Here is a 20,971-nt window from a genome sequence, read left to right on the forward strand (position 1 = left end):
TGCTCACTTATGCACTTTTTTACAAGATCTTGAGGATAGCAGGAGGCTGAGGGATCGTGAAATGATCATACACATTGGGAATAAAGTAAAGATTGTTGCTGTGGCAGTGGAAATATACCCTTTGCGACTATCATCGTAGAATATTTTATTATTAAGTGACTGTTATTTTATACTTGCTGCGAGTAAGAATCTAATTTTTATCTCTCGCTTAACGTAAGAAGATTATGTAATTAGTTTCTTTAAGGATCACTGTAATATTTATTTTAGAAAATTGGAAGTGATTTCTTTGTCAATGGTCTCTTTCAATTACATATAGATGTTTCTGTAAATTATGTCAAGTAAAATGTGAATGTCATATGTTTTAAACGTCCTAAAGATAACGTAAATAAGAAGTAGCTGTAGCACCTAAGGCTATGTCACATTGGAAAAGACAAGATTAACAGATTGAAAAAAACTGGACTGTTGGATCCGTTAACTTTCGAGTCATATCCGGTCTGTGAATTATGCCGTTAGAGAAAAATGACTAAGCTGCTATTTGTAGGATATGAGGAAAGGACCACAGAGATACTTGCTTTGGTGCATTCTGATGTTTGCGATCCATTCGATGTGCTAGTCAGAGAAAGTTTTCTTGATTTCATTACTTTTATTGATGATTTTTACGGTATGGATATGTGTACCTTATGCATCACAAGTCTGAGGCTTTTGAAAAGTTCAAATAATTCAGACATGAAGTGAAGAAATAAATCGAAAAGTTCCTTAAGGTTCGGGCTCGGATTTGGACTCGGGTCGGGCTCAGATTTGATTTTTTTTAAAATTTTTGAGTTTAAGTCTGGCTCGAAGCTCGAAAAAAATTTTGAATCGAATTCGAATAGAAGTGACCCACCAATCTGATCCATTTTTAGAGTGAGGTAAAATCCAATCCAATTGTCCATGTTGCTAAAGAATGAAAAGGACCAATCATCCTTTGAAAGATATGATCCGAACCTACAACAATCTTCTCCAAACTCTTTTGTTTTTTATGTTTAGCAAAGAAAATAAAAACTCTATTGTTTTTTTTGGTAGGTGGAATGGGAGGTTCCACCTTTGGTGGAAAAATTATGACCGCTAGTCCAAGCAAGGAAGCATTTGGCTGCAAAAACTGATAATTCTACGGTCCCGGTTGCACACAGTCAAAGGAAAATTAAAAAAAATAGGAAAGTATGAAATGGGTCCCAGCAGTGCGAGGGCTGTCGGCATGCCACTATCCAGGTTAATTAATTAATTTTGTTTCCCTACGAGGCTTTTCATCCATTCCCAGGCCCCACCTTTCTAGGTGGCTGGGCCAATCAAGGGCTCCCACGCAACCACATTTTAGACCATATCAACCGACCGGAATTTCTTATTCCTTCGTGTTATGCTTCCTCTCGGAGCAGTACATAGTTGGGTGTCCCTCGCTCCCTCCCACTATCACAATCCCCTGCAACCGTCCGATCAACTCGACGCCCATGCACATGGAACTCTTACCCTACTCCGAGGATCACCAGAACGAAGGAGCTCTTTTTAGTAACTCGGCCGCTAACTCTCGCCGAGGTCCAGTCACCGCCGACGAGCATCTTCGAGCATCCGACAGCATAACGCCTCCGAAGCCCAATTCCCATCGTTATTCCGTTTATTCCCCCCTTTTTTATTCCCGTCGGTTGCTGAAGCCCCAAGAAAGAAACGAGAAAAAGATAGTCGACTCCCGGCAGTCCGATCTTGCTCGCGATTCGAAGAGGGCGAACGGATTGGCGACGATGACATGAAGCCGACGGCGCCCCCCAGCGAGGAGGAGGAGGAGCAGAGAGCGGCGGCGGCGGCGGGGGATGGCGAGGGGCGCGGTGGAAATAGGTATCGGGGGGAGATGTTGCTCCTTTAAGCGGATCACCGTTGCCATCTGCTGCATGAATCTCGTGGTGGCTCTCTTCCTGCTTCGCTCTCTCTACATCTCCTTACGCCTCGACTCCACCTCCGGTTCCGATTACAATCCGTCTTCAGGTGAAAAGGCGGCCCCTTTCTTGTCCATTGTCGAAATGTGGTTCCGCGTTCTTGATTTCTGCTGGATTTATGTGGTTTTGTTTGGGTTATTTTAAGCTGGGAAGCATGCAGAAGACCAGATTAAGAGAATCGAAGAGTCCATTCGTGTTCGGAAAGCTTCGGAGCCTCTCGAGCTTGTTAAAGTGGTAACAATCCGCTTCTCTCCCTTTTCCATTTTTCTTTCCTTCTATGTTTGTGCTTGTTTTTTGGTAGATCTGGTGATATAGTTCGGTTTTGGAATGAGAGAAGGTGAAAAAACTGAGGAAGGAATTCGCTAGAGAAGAGAAGAGGAGGTCGAAGTTGCCGCAGCCCTTGAAGCAGAAGCTGGCCAATGAGATTCTGCAAAGGTTAAAAGATCTCGACAATAATGCTAATATGACTGAACAACGAGGTGGGTAGGAGACATAGACTTCATTTGTAGTGACTTGTGACTACATCATTGGATTATAATTTATTCTTGCTTGATTTACTTTAGTTCCTTCCGTTACACCATGTTTGATTACGAATATCATGGGACTGAGGTGTCATATTAGGAGCTTGAGTTTGACAAATGTTTACTTTTTGAATCAAAACATCGGCTTGACAAGAGCATACATTTCTTTAGTTAAAATATCATATTCAATGTATTTTGAGCCAGATATGATTTAGTAACTCAGAAATGTCAACCCAAAAAAAAAAAAAAACTCAGCTGATGCTTGACTTTTCCATTTCTCCTCTCTTTGGCACAAGATAGTGTCAGTTTGAATGAAGCATCGGGAAACCTTCCATTGCACCGGCTGAGTGATTTCTTTGAGTCAACTTGGAGCATATCACCACATGAATTAGAAGATGTCACTTGAACTTTTCTTCTTGCAACTCCTTTCTCTGTTTTATTTATGTTCTTGGTTTTTGTCTCTTTTATGTACGTGCCAGTCCAATTTGGCTGAAAGCTTACTGCTGGTTCCAAGCATGTATGAATCATTTTAGCCTGATGGCACCAATCAGTTTAGCCTGATGGCACCAATTTACAATTAATGCCATTACTCTTTAACTTCGTGGACAGAAGCAGATTGGCCTGGTTATGATTTATTTGACTGTTCTATAGATTAAGCTTTTGTTGACATGTCAACTGGAAAGTTGCATAGCTTGACATATAGAAAGTACTTCTTGACTTGCTACCATCTGCTGAACAGCTTGGTAATACACCTGAATATGCTTTGTTCATGAATGTGTTATTTGTCACCACTGCCTGATGATTAGGATATGGCTTGAATATTTATTACTCGGTCATTTATTTGTATGAGAGATAACTTGTAAACCATGAGTTCACCAATTTGTGTGAGAGATGGTGTATCTCTTTGATTTGCCTTTGCACTTGATCTTGTGACAGCTCTTTTTTTGCTCTTTCATTTTTTTCTATTTTAGATCACAAGATTATCTCTAATAAATGTAAAATAACTAATGGTGAATGGTTGACGGTTAGGTTGAATTGGCTACTGAAAAACCTACAATGCATATTTTACATTCTTCTTGTACTATGGGTTCAAATTGTTGTTTCCATTGAGGTTCTTAAGAATCTTGCGTAAATTAGCTAGCAAGCATCATAAATTATGAGATATAAGGACTAGTGTGGTTACATGACTTAACTTGCTCAGTGTGTCATCGATCCATAAGTTAGGTCTAGATTTAACTATTCAAATATTCAAGTAGAAGTTCTATCAGTTATGCTTTTGAGCATCTCATTAGTAAAATATTTGGTGGTAAATCCGCTTACAACCAGATGCATGTTGCCTGAGTTTTCTTATCTTATCCTGACGGATGCATACTTTGCATTTGTCTTCCCACATAGAATGTTTCTCACTGTGATGAATGATTTGCAGTAGGAAGGTTTTGGACATAAACATTGTTTATAAGAAAAAACAATGAACTACTAGTAATTAAATATCAATGAAAAAACCAGTTAGAAATATGATGAAAAATGCATGATTATTTCCATTTCTCTGTAATCCAAATGAGTGTCATGTTTAAGGCTACCAGGGAGGAGTTAGCTTGGCTTTACTTGTTTGAGAAATGGCTTGTCTTGTCTTTGGCAGCGCCCATAATGCAGTAATCCTAAGACTTGTGGCTTAGGAGTTTTATTAGTATTTGTAAGCATAGGTAAAAGCAAAAAGCCAACTTTCTCCTTTATTAAGGGCTTCTTTGGTGGTTATTCCTTTTGATTTGAAAAGAAAGGAGCGAGTACAAAATGTGATGGTACTCACTAATCATGATGTGTCAAAGCTATGATAATTTTGTCCCTCTATATGGACAAATACCGGTTTATGGAGTGAGCATTCTTCATGTTCCCTACTCCTAATTGATGAACAAAGCGTATATGACTATACCTTTTAAAGAATTAAAAAATTGAAGAATTTGGGCCATAGATTTAAATACTATCGAAATAGGATTGTACCACCAGTACCTAACCATTTTGGCATGTATGCATCACCAAGACTGGTGCTGGGTCACAAAAATAGGCAAAATCGGGATATCTAGCTGTCTTGCTTGGTACCAACCAGTATGGATTGTATGAAGCCTGTCCTGATTGGGATGATAATTTTTTTCCTTTTTTTAAAGGAAGGGAATGCGATAAACTGGCTATCCTGGTCGGTTTAGACTAGTACATGGTAGTACAAAGGCCAGTTCAGCCAATACCAAGCTCATCTTAGTTGGGATGGCAATTTTTTTGTTTTAGAAAAATGGAGAGCCATGTTTGCCGACCCAAAATGAAGCATAGAACAAATCAATCAAGCATTAAACCTATTACAAAATCTTACTAGAAATATAATTACTCAACTCATAATGAAAAGAAGCGTGCTAAAACTGTTTAACCACAAAAATATGGAAAGCCGAAGAAAACTAATGCCAACTCTAATGGAAACCTCATCATCCTTCATCTCATTTCCTGTTTCTTTCACCATTTCTTGCTTCTTGATTTTAAATTTTCTAACACCATCCCTAATCCACATAAGAGTTCATTGTTAGATATAAACTCTTCATGTGATCATTTGCCTCATTTGCTTGGTCAAGAATGTTGTCCACATTAGGGTACATGAAATGGAAGGCTAGAACTTATGGGTGCTTGAGCTAGCTACTTACTAAAATTAGATCACCATGAACCCATGTTGAGACAAATCCACATTTGATTGGGATGTCTAGTTCATACCATTTGAAAGAAAAGATCTGCTCTCTCTACATGCTTTTGGGCTTGGCAAATTTGAATGCAACTGTGAGTTATTGGAGATGATTTTTGGTTCATTATTGGTGTTATTGGCAGCGCATCTTCTTGGTCCTACTGGATCCATGGCTTTCTAGTGCTAGTCTTGGTAAGGAAACCCTTTAATATAATGTCACCGAATCTCCTCAATCCTATCAGTGTTGGTAGATAGTGGGATTTTAGTAAAATAAGCTACAGTTTCTTGACCGAGCTAGTATATTTCATCCTTCTTTCCCCTTTCCTCTTGGCATGTGGGAGAACATGCTGTGTTGGCGCACTTATGATGCAGTAAATAGCTTTTATATCAAATTATACAAGGGTTCTGGTTTTGAGAGTACAAGCTGGATAGGTTTCTAAGCTTTAGAAATGTGGAAGGAAACAAAGGAAGAGCTGCATATGCTTAATTAGGAAATGAGAAAAATAAGAAACTTGGAAGGTAAATAACCTTAGAAATCACACCTAAGGGCTAACAGGAATCACACTTAGTAAAGAAGGAAGTACTCCAGAATCTTGGCATCATGCCAAATTTAGGAACTAGAAACCTTGTTTGGAACATAGCATAACATGCTTTCTTGGAGAACATCGACTCATTTTATAAATGAAGTTTGCAATTAAAATTTACAAAATCAACTAATAATTGTCAATGAGTTGGCATTGAGCCATCACAACTTTCAGCAACTAGCACTTAGTTGGCTATCATGATTGTCAATGGGTTAGCTTTAAGTTGTCAAAAAATGGTGCAAACTTGTGACAGCTAGCACTTGGTTGATGGTTAAGTCATCTTCAAAGGGGCTTAGGACTTAGCTATGCCTAGTGGACTTTGGTCTTGAAATCTTTGGCTAGTAAAGCTCCCAAATTGGGCCTGCTCCAGTTTTGTGCCATTCAAGTGCAGAATTTTCATCTTACAGAATTTTATTATGTTAAGAAAAACATCTTTCAAGTAACCTTGTTTGGAAGGCTCCAATCAGAACTCAGCTATTTGAAGGCCATGGTCCAATCTTACATGAGCTTGTGGACCAAGAAATTTAGCAACAGAATGGCCTATAAAGTCCAATTTTTCTCATGTGCTTGATCTTTTTGACATCTGCCTTGATGCGGCTGACGTTGCCAGCCAGGTCCTTCCTGTCTCATTGCCAACTTCATGTGGTCTATTTAGGTGAGGTCACTCATGAAAATTGGAAAATTCTCAAGAACTTACTAAGTATTTTCTCTTTTTCAAGATCTATAGGTGGTGAAAGTCAGTTGTGCACGAGGATGAAAATTTTGTCTCTTTCCATGCCTAATTTATGCTTTACAGTGGGCTTCCATCTTGTTAATCAGATAAAACTATGAGTGCTTATTGGAGGAAATACTCTCAATTAACACAAATTCTCCATTGTCAGGGCTAGTTAAATAAATATTACCCGACTACTATGTTGAAATAGAGGTACACTGGTTAGAACTTATTAACTTCTTGGCCCAAATAATACAACTCTCGTTCCTAGTGCCCTTCAGTGTTTCTGTTTTCTATATTACTAGCACTCTGCCATGTGCCATGCATGTACTTTTTACACACAGGAACATATAGGAATGGCCATGGTACTTTCTTGTTTGGGTGACCTAGCCATAGGGATAAGCTATTCTCTTTTAAGAAACACATCTGACGGAGTGTGCTTGATCTTATTGGAAAATGACATGGAGACTCTTAATAAGGTGCATAGGAGCATTGGGATATATTTGGAATTGAATTATTTCACATGGAATGGGCATTGGGATGAGAAAAAGAAAGAAAAAAGATATGAAATCTGGGGTATGAGATGGAGATTCCAAACCACTGAAGAAGAGATTATCATGCATTTATCGAGGAAACACCAGAGATGGTAATCCTACATGAACAACGTGTCAAAAAGGTGGAGATGGAAAAAAACATGAGGTCAGAATCTGGGTATAAAGGGATTCTAGTAATGTATTTAGTAGGCTGGTCTCTGAAAACCTTTGCCATCATGCATAACACATATATACATACACACACAAACACATACACGAATACAAACACAGAAACATATAAACACATATAGGTTTGGGCTACAAACTAATGTTAAATCTTTGGTAAAAGATTAAATGACTAAGATCAGTAATACCCTTCAAATTGGAGATCAAAACCTTCTTGATCTACATTGCCAAAAGGCCTAGAAACCAGCACATACATATACATACATATATATAAATACATATAAAGAAATATTCAATGATATTTCTTTATAGAAAAATAAACAAGAAGCAGTCTGAAGACTTTGTTAGTCTGTTAGGTTTATGAGGAATCTGGATTGCACATGATGAAAGTTGATAAAATAAAATAAGTCTCTACCCACATTGCAGAAATTTTAGTAACGACCATCTATATTGGTTATTTACATATATGAACAAGATGTGTTAGGAGATGCATGATTTAAAGGATATTATGAAACTCAGGATTCAGGATCAGTTTGTTGGGGATTTACATTTATGATCTAGAAAAATTTTGAAAGAAATTTGAGAAACATCAGCATTGATAACCATCCAGCCTTTTCTCAACTATTCGGGCTTCGCTTTGGGAAATGCCAGCAGTAAGAAAAAATAAATATGTGAGACAAGCTTCTAAAATAATGGCTGCACAATTCAATTCAGAGAATTTCTATTGGTTGTGTCACCCCACTTTTTCCCTAATGCAGAAGAATTTAGTCTAAGGCAGCCAAATTAATGTACTGACCTAGGGGCATGGATCACCATGCCTGTATCTGGTATGAGCAAGGGCAAGAAGAAATAGAAGCTGAACCAACCAGATAAAAAGATGACAATTTTCAATTGCCTCATCTCCGCATATTTGTGGCAGTAGCCCACCTTCCAGAATTGGTTGCTCAAGACATCCCTACATAAATCTCTCCCTCACACACACACACACACACACACACAGAGACAATGACACACCCCTTCCAGCACTGATTTCACCTGTAAAGCTCTGCTCGATCGCGAAAAGGATGAATCTTGGTTGTTCATGCTTACAAAAATGCCTTCTTGCAAGAAGCATATTTATCTTGATCTGCAACTATAGAAGGATCTTGAATTGGCTGTACCTCCTCGAATTTTTGTTTGTCTTAAGTCTTAAAATGAAGTTGAAAACCTCTCTCTTGAATTACAATATTATTATGTACTGCCAATACAAGGCTTATATTTCTCTGGATTGTACCATTTGCTAATGAAGTCATATTCCCTATTTTCAGATTTTTTATTTTTCTAATGCTTACATCCCCTTAATTGTTACTTATATGGACCAGTGGAATAAAATGAGAGAACTTATCAGGACCGGGTTTCATATTTGAGCAATCTGTTTTAAACATTATACAATGTGTTACACAGTAAGTTTGAGGAGGACATCTGAGTGAAGTGCATTGCTTTTTCTTTATTGTACATATAAAGGACCAGTGTGTGAGTAAGAAATAAATAATAGCCATGAAACCTCATCCCAACAATTTGAGATTTGATTTTTGAATCCTTTTTGACCAACCTTTGCTTCTTAGGACTACCTCTGATTTTACAGTGTGTGAGAGATAGAAGCCGAAAGCAGTTTTTTCATTTTGTGGTTAAAAAAGAGAACAAAAATGGAATACATTGTTGTATACAAAGGGAAGCTACTTTTAATTTAGAACCATAATCTTTCACTCAAGCTGCTCAAACATGGAGGATACTTTAGTGCCAACAAAAATCCAATTGTAGATCTGTGCTTGCCATGGAAATAAGTAACTTGCCCGCTTAAGGATAGATTTACATTGTAGCAAATATTAAAGCTGAATGCATCATTTGAAAACTAAAATAAAAAATTTTGCTACTCTGTTGATTTCAATATATTTTCAAATTTTTATTCTTTGGTTTCCTTCAACTTGTAACCTGTAAGTTAATATGAAGATTATCTGTGAGCAGCAGCAGTAGAATTATGGCGTGTTGAGAAACTAGAGGAAGCTAAACAAGCAAGATATGCAAAATCCAGGTCAAATTCAAGCATCTTGATGCAGGAAGCAAGTAAGCAAACTTCACTTTGTTATATAAGCATTTTTTAGCTATGTAAGCACTTTTAGCTACGTTGTCGATATTCTCAAAGTGAATACCAATTTATTTTTGTCGGTTCCTACCTGGATTTACATTTTTTCTTTCTTGTTTTAGCCATGACTTCTGACAAATAGAGAACATGCTTGATTGTAGAGATGCTGCGAAGGGCCTTTGGGTCTAATTGGCCTTTACTATTAGAAGACATTGGTCTTTGGTTGCCACCTGACATTATTAACACAGAGAACAATGACAAACCTGAGAATGATCCAGATCTTGGTAAATCCTTTTCATAACCACATCCTTGAATCAAGTTTTTCCTTCTGTTGTTTCAATACTTTTGTACACTACTTTAGCTACCTTTTTATGTGTGAATAGTTCTCAGATACATTTTCCAAATGCTAGATGACAGTAATGTTTATTAATTTTTCTATTGCACCATTCCTGTAGAGGAGGAGATAATTCCAGGTCGACCACTGCCTCCTGAGTGCCACGCTGAGCTTCATACTGATTATGATGGTGCTGCTGTTAGATGGGGCCTAACCCACCATAAAGAAAGTGCTGCTGACTGCTGTCAGGCTTGCTTAGATCAGGCAAAACATGCAAAACCAGGGCAAATGAAGTGCAATATATGGGTTTATTGCCCATCAGAGTTTGGATGCTATTCACCAGATATTTATGAACACAAACATCAGGAATGCTGGCTGAAACAGGTAATATTGTGTTTAATGAAGTATGAATGTTGATTTCTACACCAAGAACCATACAATCTGGTCAGAATGCTTTGTTAAATGGTTGTTATGTGCTTTTGTGCTTCATAGATGCATTTAGTATAAAGCATGGTAGGTACATAAAAGAGTGATCATTTGCTTTAGATGGTTGGGTTTTAGTTTTATTCCAAGGGAATTGAATGCATGTTCTACAAGGGTTTTAGTTTTGGTCCAAGGGAATCGAATACATGGGATGGTATCCCATCCCGATGTCCCACAGGACGTCCCACTGTGACCTGAATCCTTGGGTCAAACTATCATCCCAAATGTGAGGACCCATCCTGGCATTTGTTTGGTCCCACATTACTTGTGCACTGAGGTATACAGCAAAGAAACCTGAAGTACAACTTGGCTAACCTTTTTAGGTGAAGTCTTGGACCATTACAAATGTATCAGAGCAGACTTGTCCCATACCCACATGGACTAGCTGATGCTGTAGCATGGGCATTTTGGGGCTCACTAGAAGCGAATCATGGTGTGTGATTGTGTTTGAGATGGTGCCTTTAGGCCGGCAAAGATGCCAGAGCTTAAACAGGAGGGAAGGAGTATGTGAGGACCTATGCAAGCATATGTGCTAGGTAGATCCTGAGGTCCTAGCTCATTATACCAAGTTTGTGGATGCTTTGAAGTTTGAACTATAGATTTAAAGAACCTGAGATTGTATTATTCAGAATATTTTCTAGTCCATTTGTCTATAGGTTGAAGGCAGTGCTCTTCTTCAATCTAGTGTCCATCGCCCACAACGACCCTAGAAAATGCTAAGAAAATAGTTGTCTTGATCTAAAACAAGGAAGAAGGCATTAATGAATCATTCTAACACTATAAAAAAGTAGTCATGGCCATGTCTTGTCGTTGGCTATCCTTGCAGAAATCCATCAAAACACTTCTCCAAGGGATACTAGGAATTGGCAACGGTGTATACGGTCCTAGTTTTCTACCATAGATGCGCTGCATAGGACAGAATTCTTGATGAATTAGGCTACATCTTGCTGCATCTTGGGCTGATAGATGTATCTTCTCAGGTTTAGTAGAGTCTTCACTCCAAATCGTCCTGTAAACTTTGACATGTCAACCTCACTAGTCTAGTATACTTGATCAGCAACCTGAGGGACGTATAAGTATACTCTGTATAGCAGCCCATCCTTCAGAGTAAATTCTGTTGATTGGCCTTTCTTCAATTTCTCCTACCTTTCCTAAAAATTGATCTCTTGCTTACAAGTCACTGTTCATGGTAGAGTGGATAAATCTATGTAATCAACTGGTCATAGTTGATGGAGGCCTGAATAGCAAATCAACTAGTCTATCGATAGCCCCTTTCTTGTACTTAATTACTAGGTTCAACTACTATGGATAAGGCATCTACTTCATGCTGAGCTTGTTCCAACTTGGATTATGTGTGAAGGAACTGAAATGGCTTCTGGTCTTGTGCATGGTCTACTTGCCAGCTAATACAAACGCTAATGCTTCACCACGTGATGCAGTGCATACAGCTCCTAATCATTTGTAGGTTAGTTAAGCTGCACCCCTTGGAACATCTCCAAGTGGTACTCTACTAGTGTCCTATCATGTCTGAGGATATTTTGCATCCTACATAAGGATGGCTACCAATGTTATACCTTGATGAATCAGATCTAACTTGATGGGCTTTGGCAATGCAAGGATTGGTGCCTAACAAATATCTATTCAGAAGCTGGAAGACATCTTCATGCTTCTTTTACCACTTGAACTTATGATTAGCCTTTGTCAAACTATGCAAATGTGCTATAATTATTGGTGGTAGTACCTCTGGTGATCCATATGGTGAGTTGCTAGGCTTGATCATGCCTTGGTCTAGGAGCTAGGTGACTTGCCTCTTAATTTCCTTGTTCTCTATGACTGAGTTGTGAGACCTAGGTTGACTAACGAAGCATCCCCAAGTTGCTAAATCTCATGCTTAATTACACTTCTGTGTAGCAGCCCCTTCACTTCCTGGAAGAGATCCATCTAATTTTTCAGCACACTTGACATCAATTTTTTTGGGTGGAACTTGAGGCCTCCCTCATAGCATTAGATTGTCCTGAGCAGCATTGGTCTCTCTCAGGATCAGTAACACGAACTTCTTGCAGGCATTGACTAGTCTATTTGCTTGAGCTGCAGTCTTAAGGTCAATATTTCCTTGTGTTCTGGCAGCATTAATCATGAACTTGTTCCCATCCTTCACAGGTCAATATTTTCGCTGCTGCATGTAAAATGTTGCATCTGGATCCCATAAACAAGGGCTCCTAAGGATGACATAACATGCATCCAGGGGAACCACATGACTCATCACCTTGTCAATGTACCTCTCCATTATAATGAATTTGGGGGTTCATTGCTTGGTGATATTGAGTTCAACATCCTTCTGACTTCAGTTGAGAGGGTAGGGTCATGGACATGGTAGCTGCATGACTAGGTTCCAAATCAAACTTCTGGAGATGAGATTTCTCTAGTTTCCAGTTTTCAGTCATGTTAAGGGCTCTCTTCCCTTATACTTGGGGTGTTTTTGGTGTTGCTTTTACTTTATAAAAAGAGAAGAAGCTAGAATTGGGTGTTTACAGCACATCCAGACCAATATCTATGATTTAAGGATCGATCAGCAGCAGGTCTCAGAAGGTTATTTAGTATAGAACAGGTAATAGAAAGTCTTCAAAAGGGTAATCTTAGGTAGGCCGAATAGGAGGTTCTGGAAGGATGTTAATCTTCGAGTAGCAACATGCAGAATCTTAGGATGAGTTACTTGGCCGATAGGCTGAAGTTTTACTTAGCTACCAAGCCAAGTTACATGCTAGCCTTCGACCAAGTGTCAGAACAGGCGGAAACATCAAAGTTTCTAGCCCAAACATCAAGATTTCTGGCCGAAACACCAAGAGTTCTGAGCGATACACTAAGGAGGGTGCAGGTGTGAGATACTACAGTTTTGGCTGAAACACCAACAGTTTCACATCAAAATACCAAGGATGCAAGCCGAGTGACATAAATCGAGTGTGGCGAAAGTTATCAGCTTAAGACGAGATCTTAATAAAGCGGAGTCTAAGGATGGTTGGCCAGCGGTTACTATTACTTATGCATAGAAGTGGTCTAACTATCAAGGATGTGAGTGAAGCAATCGCACTACCTACCGCTCTTGGAAATTATGGTCCATAAATAAGCAAATAGACATGCGTAGTGAGAGGATGGCCGGCGTTAGTTACAAGAACCACCAAAAGTGGGGACTAGATGTAGGTAGCAACTGTCAAAATGAGCTACAATTATCTTGTCATATAAATAATTGTAATTGTATTTTGCAAGGATCCTTTGACAATCAATCCAATACATCTGTCTTAGTATTAATCCATCTTTTATCCTATGAATAAATGTAACTTAGCTCTCTACCATAGCAAGGTCTACACCTTTGTCGTATCCTAGCTCTACACCCTTACCATGGCCCAGTGCTATATTCTTCTACCGTAGTCGAGTGCTACACCCTTTATCCACCTTCAAATGATGGATGATGACATCAAAAGTTCTTGAAGGTCAAGGCACCTTGATCCACGCTATTCTCTACCCTTTCTTTGATCCTTGTCATCATCTTTTAGGTTGATCATATGCCAATGTCACACTCACATATGTCAATCTAGTTGCTATTAAAGGCTCAGTGCATTTTCTGCTAGCCAACCAAGTTCCCGGGTCCTTGCCAAACAACATGGAAGAACACCAAGTTTTTTAGCATTTCCTAGAAGTGCTTTTTTTGACTTTCTTCTTGTAAAAGCACTTTACGGAGAATGGTACAAAACATTTATTTCTAAGAAGTGCTTTTTTACGTTAAAAGTCATAAAAATCTCTTTTTTCTAAAGTAATGCTATCACACCCATAGGCTCCTCCTTCATTTTCTTTCCCTCAAATTGTAACTTAGGTAAAGCTTTCAGCACTAGTATTTCATGGGTCCACTAATCCCACAATGGTTGTAATAATTTTTTTAATCATGTTGTTTTGCTTCTTGCTTCTTTTCACCTAGTTTGCTATTGCTGATGCATTGATTCTTTGACCTTCCTTTTTGCTATCCCTAGCTATTCTTCTGCTCAATCCCTATGGCTGTAACATTGGCTTCATTGATGTTCTCAACTTTGAAAATATTCATTTCCTTCTAGATATTCCCATGGAGACATTTAATGTACTTCATATCAATTGGGATCCTCAAGGAACTAGCCTATTTGTAAAACTTGATGGTGTAGTCTTGGACAAATTGATTTTATGGATGCTACATATACTGCTGCTTAATCAATTGATCCTCCTCACAGCCTAGTGGATAGAACTACTTGAACAAAGTTTTCATGTCAAATCATGAACGTCATTTTTCTCTCATGTAAGAATTCCATCAAGAACATGGCTAGAAAGATTCAAGCAAGTGAAGGCAGCTTTCTTTGACACTAATGTAACCATAAATAGTTAAATAGGTCTCCAATTGACCCAGCAATTGTCTAGGTTTTTTTCTTCATTGATTGCTTCATCATATACAATGGTCTTGTTCTTTTCTTCAGTGATACGAACTTTGACTTTGGAAAGATGAAGGGGAGGAATTTGAGTGCTATAGTTGCTCATCTTTTTCGTAGGATGATTGATTATCATCTCTAGATATTGGACATAATTTCGCAATAGGATTTGCAGGTATTGGAGCCAAAGACAACTACCAAGTGACTAACTTTATAAATTGAGCAATCACCTCCAGTTAGATCAAACATTGTTTGACATCACTATAATTGAGATAAAGGCTTGACTGCCAAATCCTTTGATGTACCTCGAGGATCAAAAATTTCTCCCATCTACTTGTATTGCTTGTCGTTTGGATCATAAATAGGGCTCTCACTAATTAAAAAATATTGAAGGTCTAACATCAACTTGATCCGAGCTAAAAGAGAAAAAAATACTTTTCAATTTGCTCAACACAAATCGCTCATGAAAAATAATAGAAAATAAAGAAAATTGCAAAAGTAGGATTTCTAAATCTTCTTTTTCTATCATTAATTGGAAATAAAAACTCTCTAGTTATACTAGTAAGTTCAAGAGATTAGAACTTTTTTAAAATAGTAAGTTACCAGTGCAAAAATTACAAAAAAATTCAAATCCTCATACTGTTAGATCTTGACCTCTACGTCAAGTTTACCTTTTGTCTATTCCCAATTCCTTCTGAATTAAAAGATATAACTATTAAACTTTTCAAAAAATTGCATCGTTTTTTGATTTGACCAAAAGAGTGTTATCTAGAGTTTGATAGGCCTATTGATTTGTTGCCATGTGGTTGATTTCAAAATATTAATTGATTTCAAAAAAAAAAAAAAGGCAACCCAAATGGGCATTGGATGTGAAAGTTATGCCCTTCGAAAGTTTCAATGTGCGAGTAGGCTATGGATGTGGTAGATCTTGCCTTTAGATGCTATCTAGATCAGTCAAAAGTAGCCAAAATGGTCCACAACAGGTCTGGTGATCCTCCAAGGTCAATTATTTATCATTAGAGCTAAGGCTGCACAATTTTAAAGGAAGGGTACATCTTCGTATTCAATGCTTTAGCATGGAGAAGAGAGAAATTCTCAACCCTCAAATTCAATTAAGATCTTTTGTAGGTTTTATTTTTGCCTATCCATCTCTTTAATCGCCTGTATTTGCATGTCATTTTGCTAGGACCATATTTGTGTATTAATGCTTATAAGCTCCATTTGCAAGTTAACTGAACCATCACTAAAGTGTTAAAAGAGTCAAGAAATGATGAAAATGCACTTTAAAGAGGGTTGAAGTGAAGAGGATTAAAGGAAATATATCTATCCTCAAGGTACTTTGTTTGGAAGAGCAGCTTCTTGAGATGGATGGAAGGCGCTATTTTGTTGATTCTAATGTTGTGGTGTGTTTCATGTTTCATGGTGTGGTAGAGCAGCCCCCCACTTGGTTTTCTCTCTCCACCTTATTTACTGGGCACTTCTGCCATGATGCCCTCATCGGAGATGGGTAGTATTGAAGGGGAGGGTGATTGAGGTGCAACAGGAGATGGAAATGAGGGCCAACTAAAGCTAGACTTGCAGAGAGGGCAAAGCAAATGAGCCTTGTGGCTACCCCTACTGTACCATCTTCTCCATCACTTGGCCCAATCTCCACCATTTTTTACACCTAGCTGCAACACCTTTATTGCTGGATTCTTTGCTGACTCACCCTTGCCACCACCTTCCCCTCCAGTACCATCAAAGTTTCTTGAACCAACACCGGAGGAGGTGCTGGCCAGCAATCAGTTAAATATGGTACGGACTCTTACTATGCCATTTGGGGCATGATGACACATGGAGAGACATAGGGAGGGGAAAGGGAGGAGGGAGAAGAGAGAGTGGGATGAAGGGAGAGAGAGGGGGATAAAGAGGCCAAGAGAGAGCTTGAAAGCCTTCATCGAAATAGGGAGTTAGGGATCTAGGGATCCTTTTTTTTTGGCGATTTCAAATTGGAATTGGTAAATGGTTTGCCAACTTTGCTTCTCTTGTATTGAAATGAAGCAAGGGATGGATCCCTATTTCAGTGAGGGCTTTCTAGCCCTCTCTCTCAGCCTCTCCCCTCCCTCTCCCTCTCCCTCTCGCTCCCTCCCTCTCTCTTTTCCTCACTCTCCTTCTCCCTCTCCCTCTCCCTCTGTGCAGTAGGGCTTCCATTGTGAACCAATTGAATGAACCATATCGATAACTGACTCGTCTGGTTGGTATGCCCCGAACTGGTTAGTTCAACACTATTCAACAAACCTTGGCCACCATATTTACTGCACAATTGCACATCACTTCATCCCAAACTTGAGCACCTTGAATATCATATCTAATGATTAGACTGCAAGGGACGCTACAATGACCATAGAGGTCGTGAGGTTAAGGTGATGGAGGGTGCGAGAGAAGGTAGAGAGTGGCATAGTTGAAATTTTTAGGTCGATGGTGCCATTGAGGTAGAGGTTATCATTGAGAAGGTGCTTGGCAAAGAAGCGGATGTGCTTATATATATAGCTGGTGACAAAGATGCAAGCCATGATGGAGAGGATGTGGATAATGGCTCAGTTGGTGGTGCTCTACCATCAAGGGTGGCACTAGAAGAGGAGGTAGCAAGGTGGGGGAGTGCAGAAGGAGGTGAGAGGAGTGCATAAAGGGCAAGGAAGCAATGAAGGAAGTGGCCATTGGTTAGGAGGGTGGTGGTAGGTCATTAGAGAAGGAAGGCCTTGACCAATTTGGAGGTTGCCGGTGGTGGGAGGGGGTGGCCTTCAGGCATGTTTGTTGATTGTAGATAGGTATGTAATAGAGTCGAGCTTGATCAAGTTTGAGTGTGATAAAACTTGGTATAAACCCTATGTCAAGTTTGAAAGTTGAGATCAAGCTTAATTTGTTTTCCACTATTTTGAGCTCGATTCGGGCATAATTTTGAACTGTGCTGAACACAAGCCGAAGTGCATTAAAGCTTGATTTTCGGTTGATTTGAAGCTTGGTTGAAATTTGAATTAACATCTAATGAATCCAAATATATATGCAAGCTTAAAAAGACCATAATATTGTAGACCATTGAATCTAAGCAAGGTTTAAATCCTAGGAGATAGGGGCATCCCAATTTTTCCTCAGATCAAGATGGCACATTGTCCTGCCTTGTCCCTAAAGCCATCCCGAGAATACTTATGGGCACTCTCTCCCATTCTTTCCTTTATTTCTTTCATTGTTTCATTTCATTTTTCTTTCATTTCTTCCTTTTTCCTTCATTTCTTTCTTTTCTTCTTCCTCCCCTTCGTTTTTCCTTTTTCTTCTTTCATTTCGCTCTTTCCTATTCTTCTTTCTTTCTGTTTTTCCTTCTTTCCTTTCTTTTCTTTCTTTCTTCCTTTCTTTTTTCTTTTTGCATTCTTTTCTTTCTTTCTTCTTTCTTCTTCTTGTCCCGTGTCAGTGGGTTTCGGACCTGTCTCAGTCTCAATTCCTGTTTTCTTGTAAGAATAGGACGAGATGGTTAGGATGCCTCTCATCTTGCCAGGATTTAAAAGATTGAATCTAAGATCCAGCAACCACTATCTAAACTTAGATATGTAGCATAAATTTTTGAGCCTAATCTAGTGGAGCCTGATCGAGCAGGGTTTATTTTTAATAGGGCTTGAAATTAATTTTGAACCTAGATTGCTGGTTCAAGCATGGCTTATTTTGCTTCAAATCAAGCCTAAACCAAGATTTTTCTGAGTTTAGCCCAAGCAGAGCTCAAGTTGTTCAGATTGTTTACCACCCATAATTCTACTTGTCAGGCTCATTCTAGTTTCTTTCTATGTAATTCCATGAGAGACAAGGAGAAGGGGGTGGTCAAAGTCCTACCTCTAGGGAAAAGAGATGACGATGAAGGGATTGCTGTGCAAGAGCTACAAGGAAAATCATTGCACAGAAAAATAACACCGTCAAAGAAATATTCAAGGAATACATCATTCAATTCTAGTTAAGTGAACCTCAAGATCTATGAGTATGTTTTGTTGTACCACCCCATACTAGGTGCTACGGGGCGTACCATACCGGTCTATGCTGTACCACTTCATATCAACACTACTATACCGTACCTAACTGCGTACCCACACTATAATAGAATTTTATCAGTATAGAATCCAATACTGAGACTGCGAAGTCTGTCAACATCATAGATACTATGCAAATATGCCATCCACATGGATTAATATGCTAATATAGAAGTGTTGTATGGATATGCAGAAACCACTTTTTAAATATAATTTATACTGTCTGGTTCTCATAAACTTGGAACAGTCTGGTCGAGTCACTAGTTTAACTGGCACTTCAAACAATTCTAATAAAAGAAGGTTGTTGTTAGTGGGAAATAATTTAAAGGGCTGATGAGCTAGACTACAATTCCAGCTGGTTGATGGTTCTACCTGTCCAATGGTTCAGGTTGGTCCAGATTCTAAAGCCATACTTAGTTTCTTATTGTATTTGCACGAACATTTCATACATTCTTCTTGGGATGACCTCCACCTTGTAATTTTTGTTGCACTCATTTATTTTCGTGCTATCTTGAATTAATGGATTAATTAAAAATATGTATTTTTGTACTAGAACAATAATCTTATGGAGGAATTATATTGACCTACCTTGGTTGCTTGACAATGCTATATGAATCTGATCTGCGAATATAAATATACTGTTTTCTTCTAATCAGGGAATTATTTCTCTTTGTCAATGCAGGCCCAAAAGCCTCGATTGAACTTCAAAGACAAATATTCTGAGTCATACAGAGATGCTCACCCCAACGCACCTGTTGTTGTCCCTTGGATCTCAGGTGTTGTTGGTGCATAGCAGCCTCAGTATGGTTTTGCAAATGTAGTGGCAGATCCTTGTAAGAGGATCCAGGGTACGAGGATCCAGGGTAGTGAACTATGCTATGGATCGCAACATAATCTGTGGACTATTACCATGCCCATCATGATGATATGGAACGGACATGTCCATCACACCCTACTGCCAACTTTTCTCTGTTAAAAACTTTGATTGCATATTAATTCTTTATGTTCTTGTAAATCTCAGCAGACACAAATTTCACCCTGAAGCTTCTCCTTCTCATGCAGGCATTTGGAGCTGCAGAACATTTTGGGTTGCATTTCTTATGTCAATGATAAACCTTCTTAAGATGATATCATGATGTTTAACCAAAATGTTTCCGAAGTTTTTATTTTTTAGTGTCCCACTTGCTCACAGATTTATGTTGTGGGATCCCCAATCCCCTGTTGAACTTTACAAGCTAGAAACATTCTTGCTTTACATTCAAGAAATGGAATATTTGTAAGCATTTATTTCATATTGTGCTTTTTTTTTTTCTGTCAGAGGTGGGCTCTTCTATCCGTAGCTTAATTAGTCTAAAACATTGTAAAATCTCGAGGCTGGACGCAGGAAATGTGATGCTAGAAAGTAAAAGTTAATTTCATGTAGGTGCGTAAGTGGGCAAGCAGTTTCTGTTAGGTCTATTGATTTAACTCTGTAATTTATGCCAGTGAGAAAATCTCGAAAAAGAAGATTAGTTTTGCGCTCCCAGCTTGTGGAAATAACAATTTACAACCATCTCCTCTGCCCTAGGGATGTCCATGGGCACCCTATCTGGTGGGTATCTGCACCTATCTGTCGGTTAGGATCAGGATTGGATTGTTTTTGAAAAAATCTATCACGGGTTGTATTAGGATCTTGATTTTGAAAACCAGTTGAGTTGAGTCAAATTGTGGATTTATTTCTAAATCCTATCCTATCTGACCTTTTATGTATATATATTTACTAAAATATCTTTTTCATAATATATATATATATATATATATATTATATATATATATATATATATATATAAACACACACACTAAATCTATTAAAAATTTATGTTTCTTTTGATTTCTCTGCTCTCTAATTTCTCTCCCTTCTTACCTCAAGTAGCCGCCGCCGCCATAATTTTTCAATTTCTCCCTCTCTTCTTGTTTGTTGTTGGAGATTTGAGAGAACTTATTTTATTTGATTCTTCTTATTTATTCTTTTATTTTTGTTGGAGAATTAGAGAATGATTTGTTATAATATGTATATGTTTGTATTGTACAGATTGATGGTTGAAATAGTTTTAAAATTTATTTGATTTAAAATAGGTATGAAACTTAATAAATTTGAATCAGGTTTGATTTAGTGGTGTTTGCATTATGCATTTATTTTGATGGATTGTGGATAAATTGAGATACTACTTACCGTCCATATAGATAGGATAAGGATTTAAAGTCCCTATCTGTCATAGTGGGTAGGGTCGAGTAGATGGATAGGGGATGGGTAGGATATGGATTTAGCAAAATCTATAT

General features: G+C 38.4%; 1 protein-coding gene across 2 annotated transcripts; it reads left to right on the forward strand.

Moving 5' to 3' along the window:
- The first annotated feature begins 1,550 nt into the window (after positions 1-1,550).
- Positions 1,551-19,944, forward strand: LOC105060867 (uncharacterized). Of its 2 annotated transcripts, none has more exons than XM_010944718.4 (7): positions 1,551-2,013; positions 2,110-2,198; positions 2,302-2,443; positions 9,227-9,322; positions 9,503-9,625; positions 9,797-10,059; positions 19,335-19,944. In XM_010944718.4, exons 1-7 carry the CDS (start codon positions 1,842-1,844, stop codon positions 19,443-19,445), a joined length of 996 nt encoding a protein of 331 aa, XP_010943020.1. In that variant the 5' UTR covers positions 1,551-1,841; the 3' UTR covers positions 19,446-19,944. The 2 variants fall into 2 exon arrangements, with proteins under 2 accessions (XP_010943020.1, XP_010943019.1); XM_010944717.4 differs by having other exon boundaries at positions 1,552-2,013; positions 9,224-9,322.
- The last annotated feature ends 1,027 nt before the right edge of the window (positions 19,945-20,971 follow it).

This window comes from Elaeis guineensis, chromosome 13 (genome assembly GCF_000442705.2).
Source record: "Elaeis guineensis isolate ETL-2024a chromosome 13, EG11, whole genome shotgun sequence".
NCBI classification, from domain to species: domain Eukaryota; kingdom Viridiplantae; phylum Streptophyta; class Magnoliopsida; order Arecales; family Arecaceae; genus Elaeis; species Elaeis guineensis.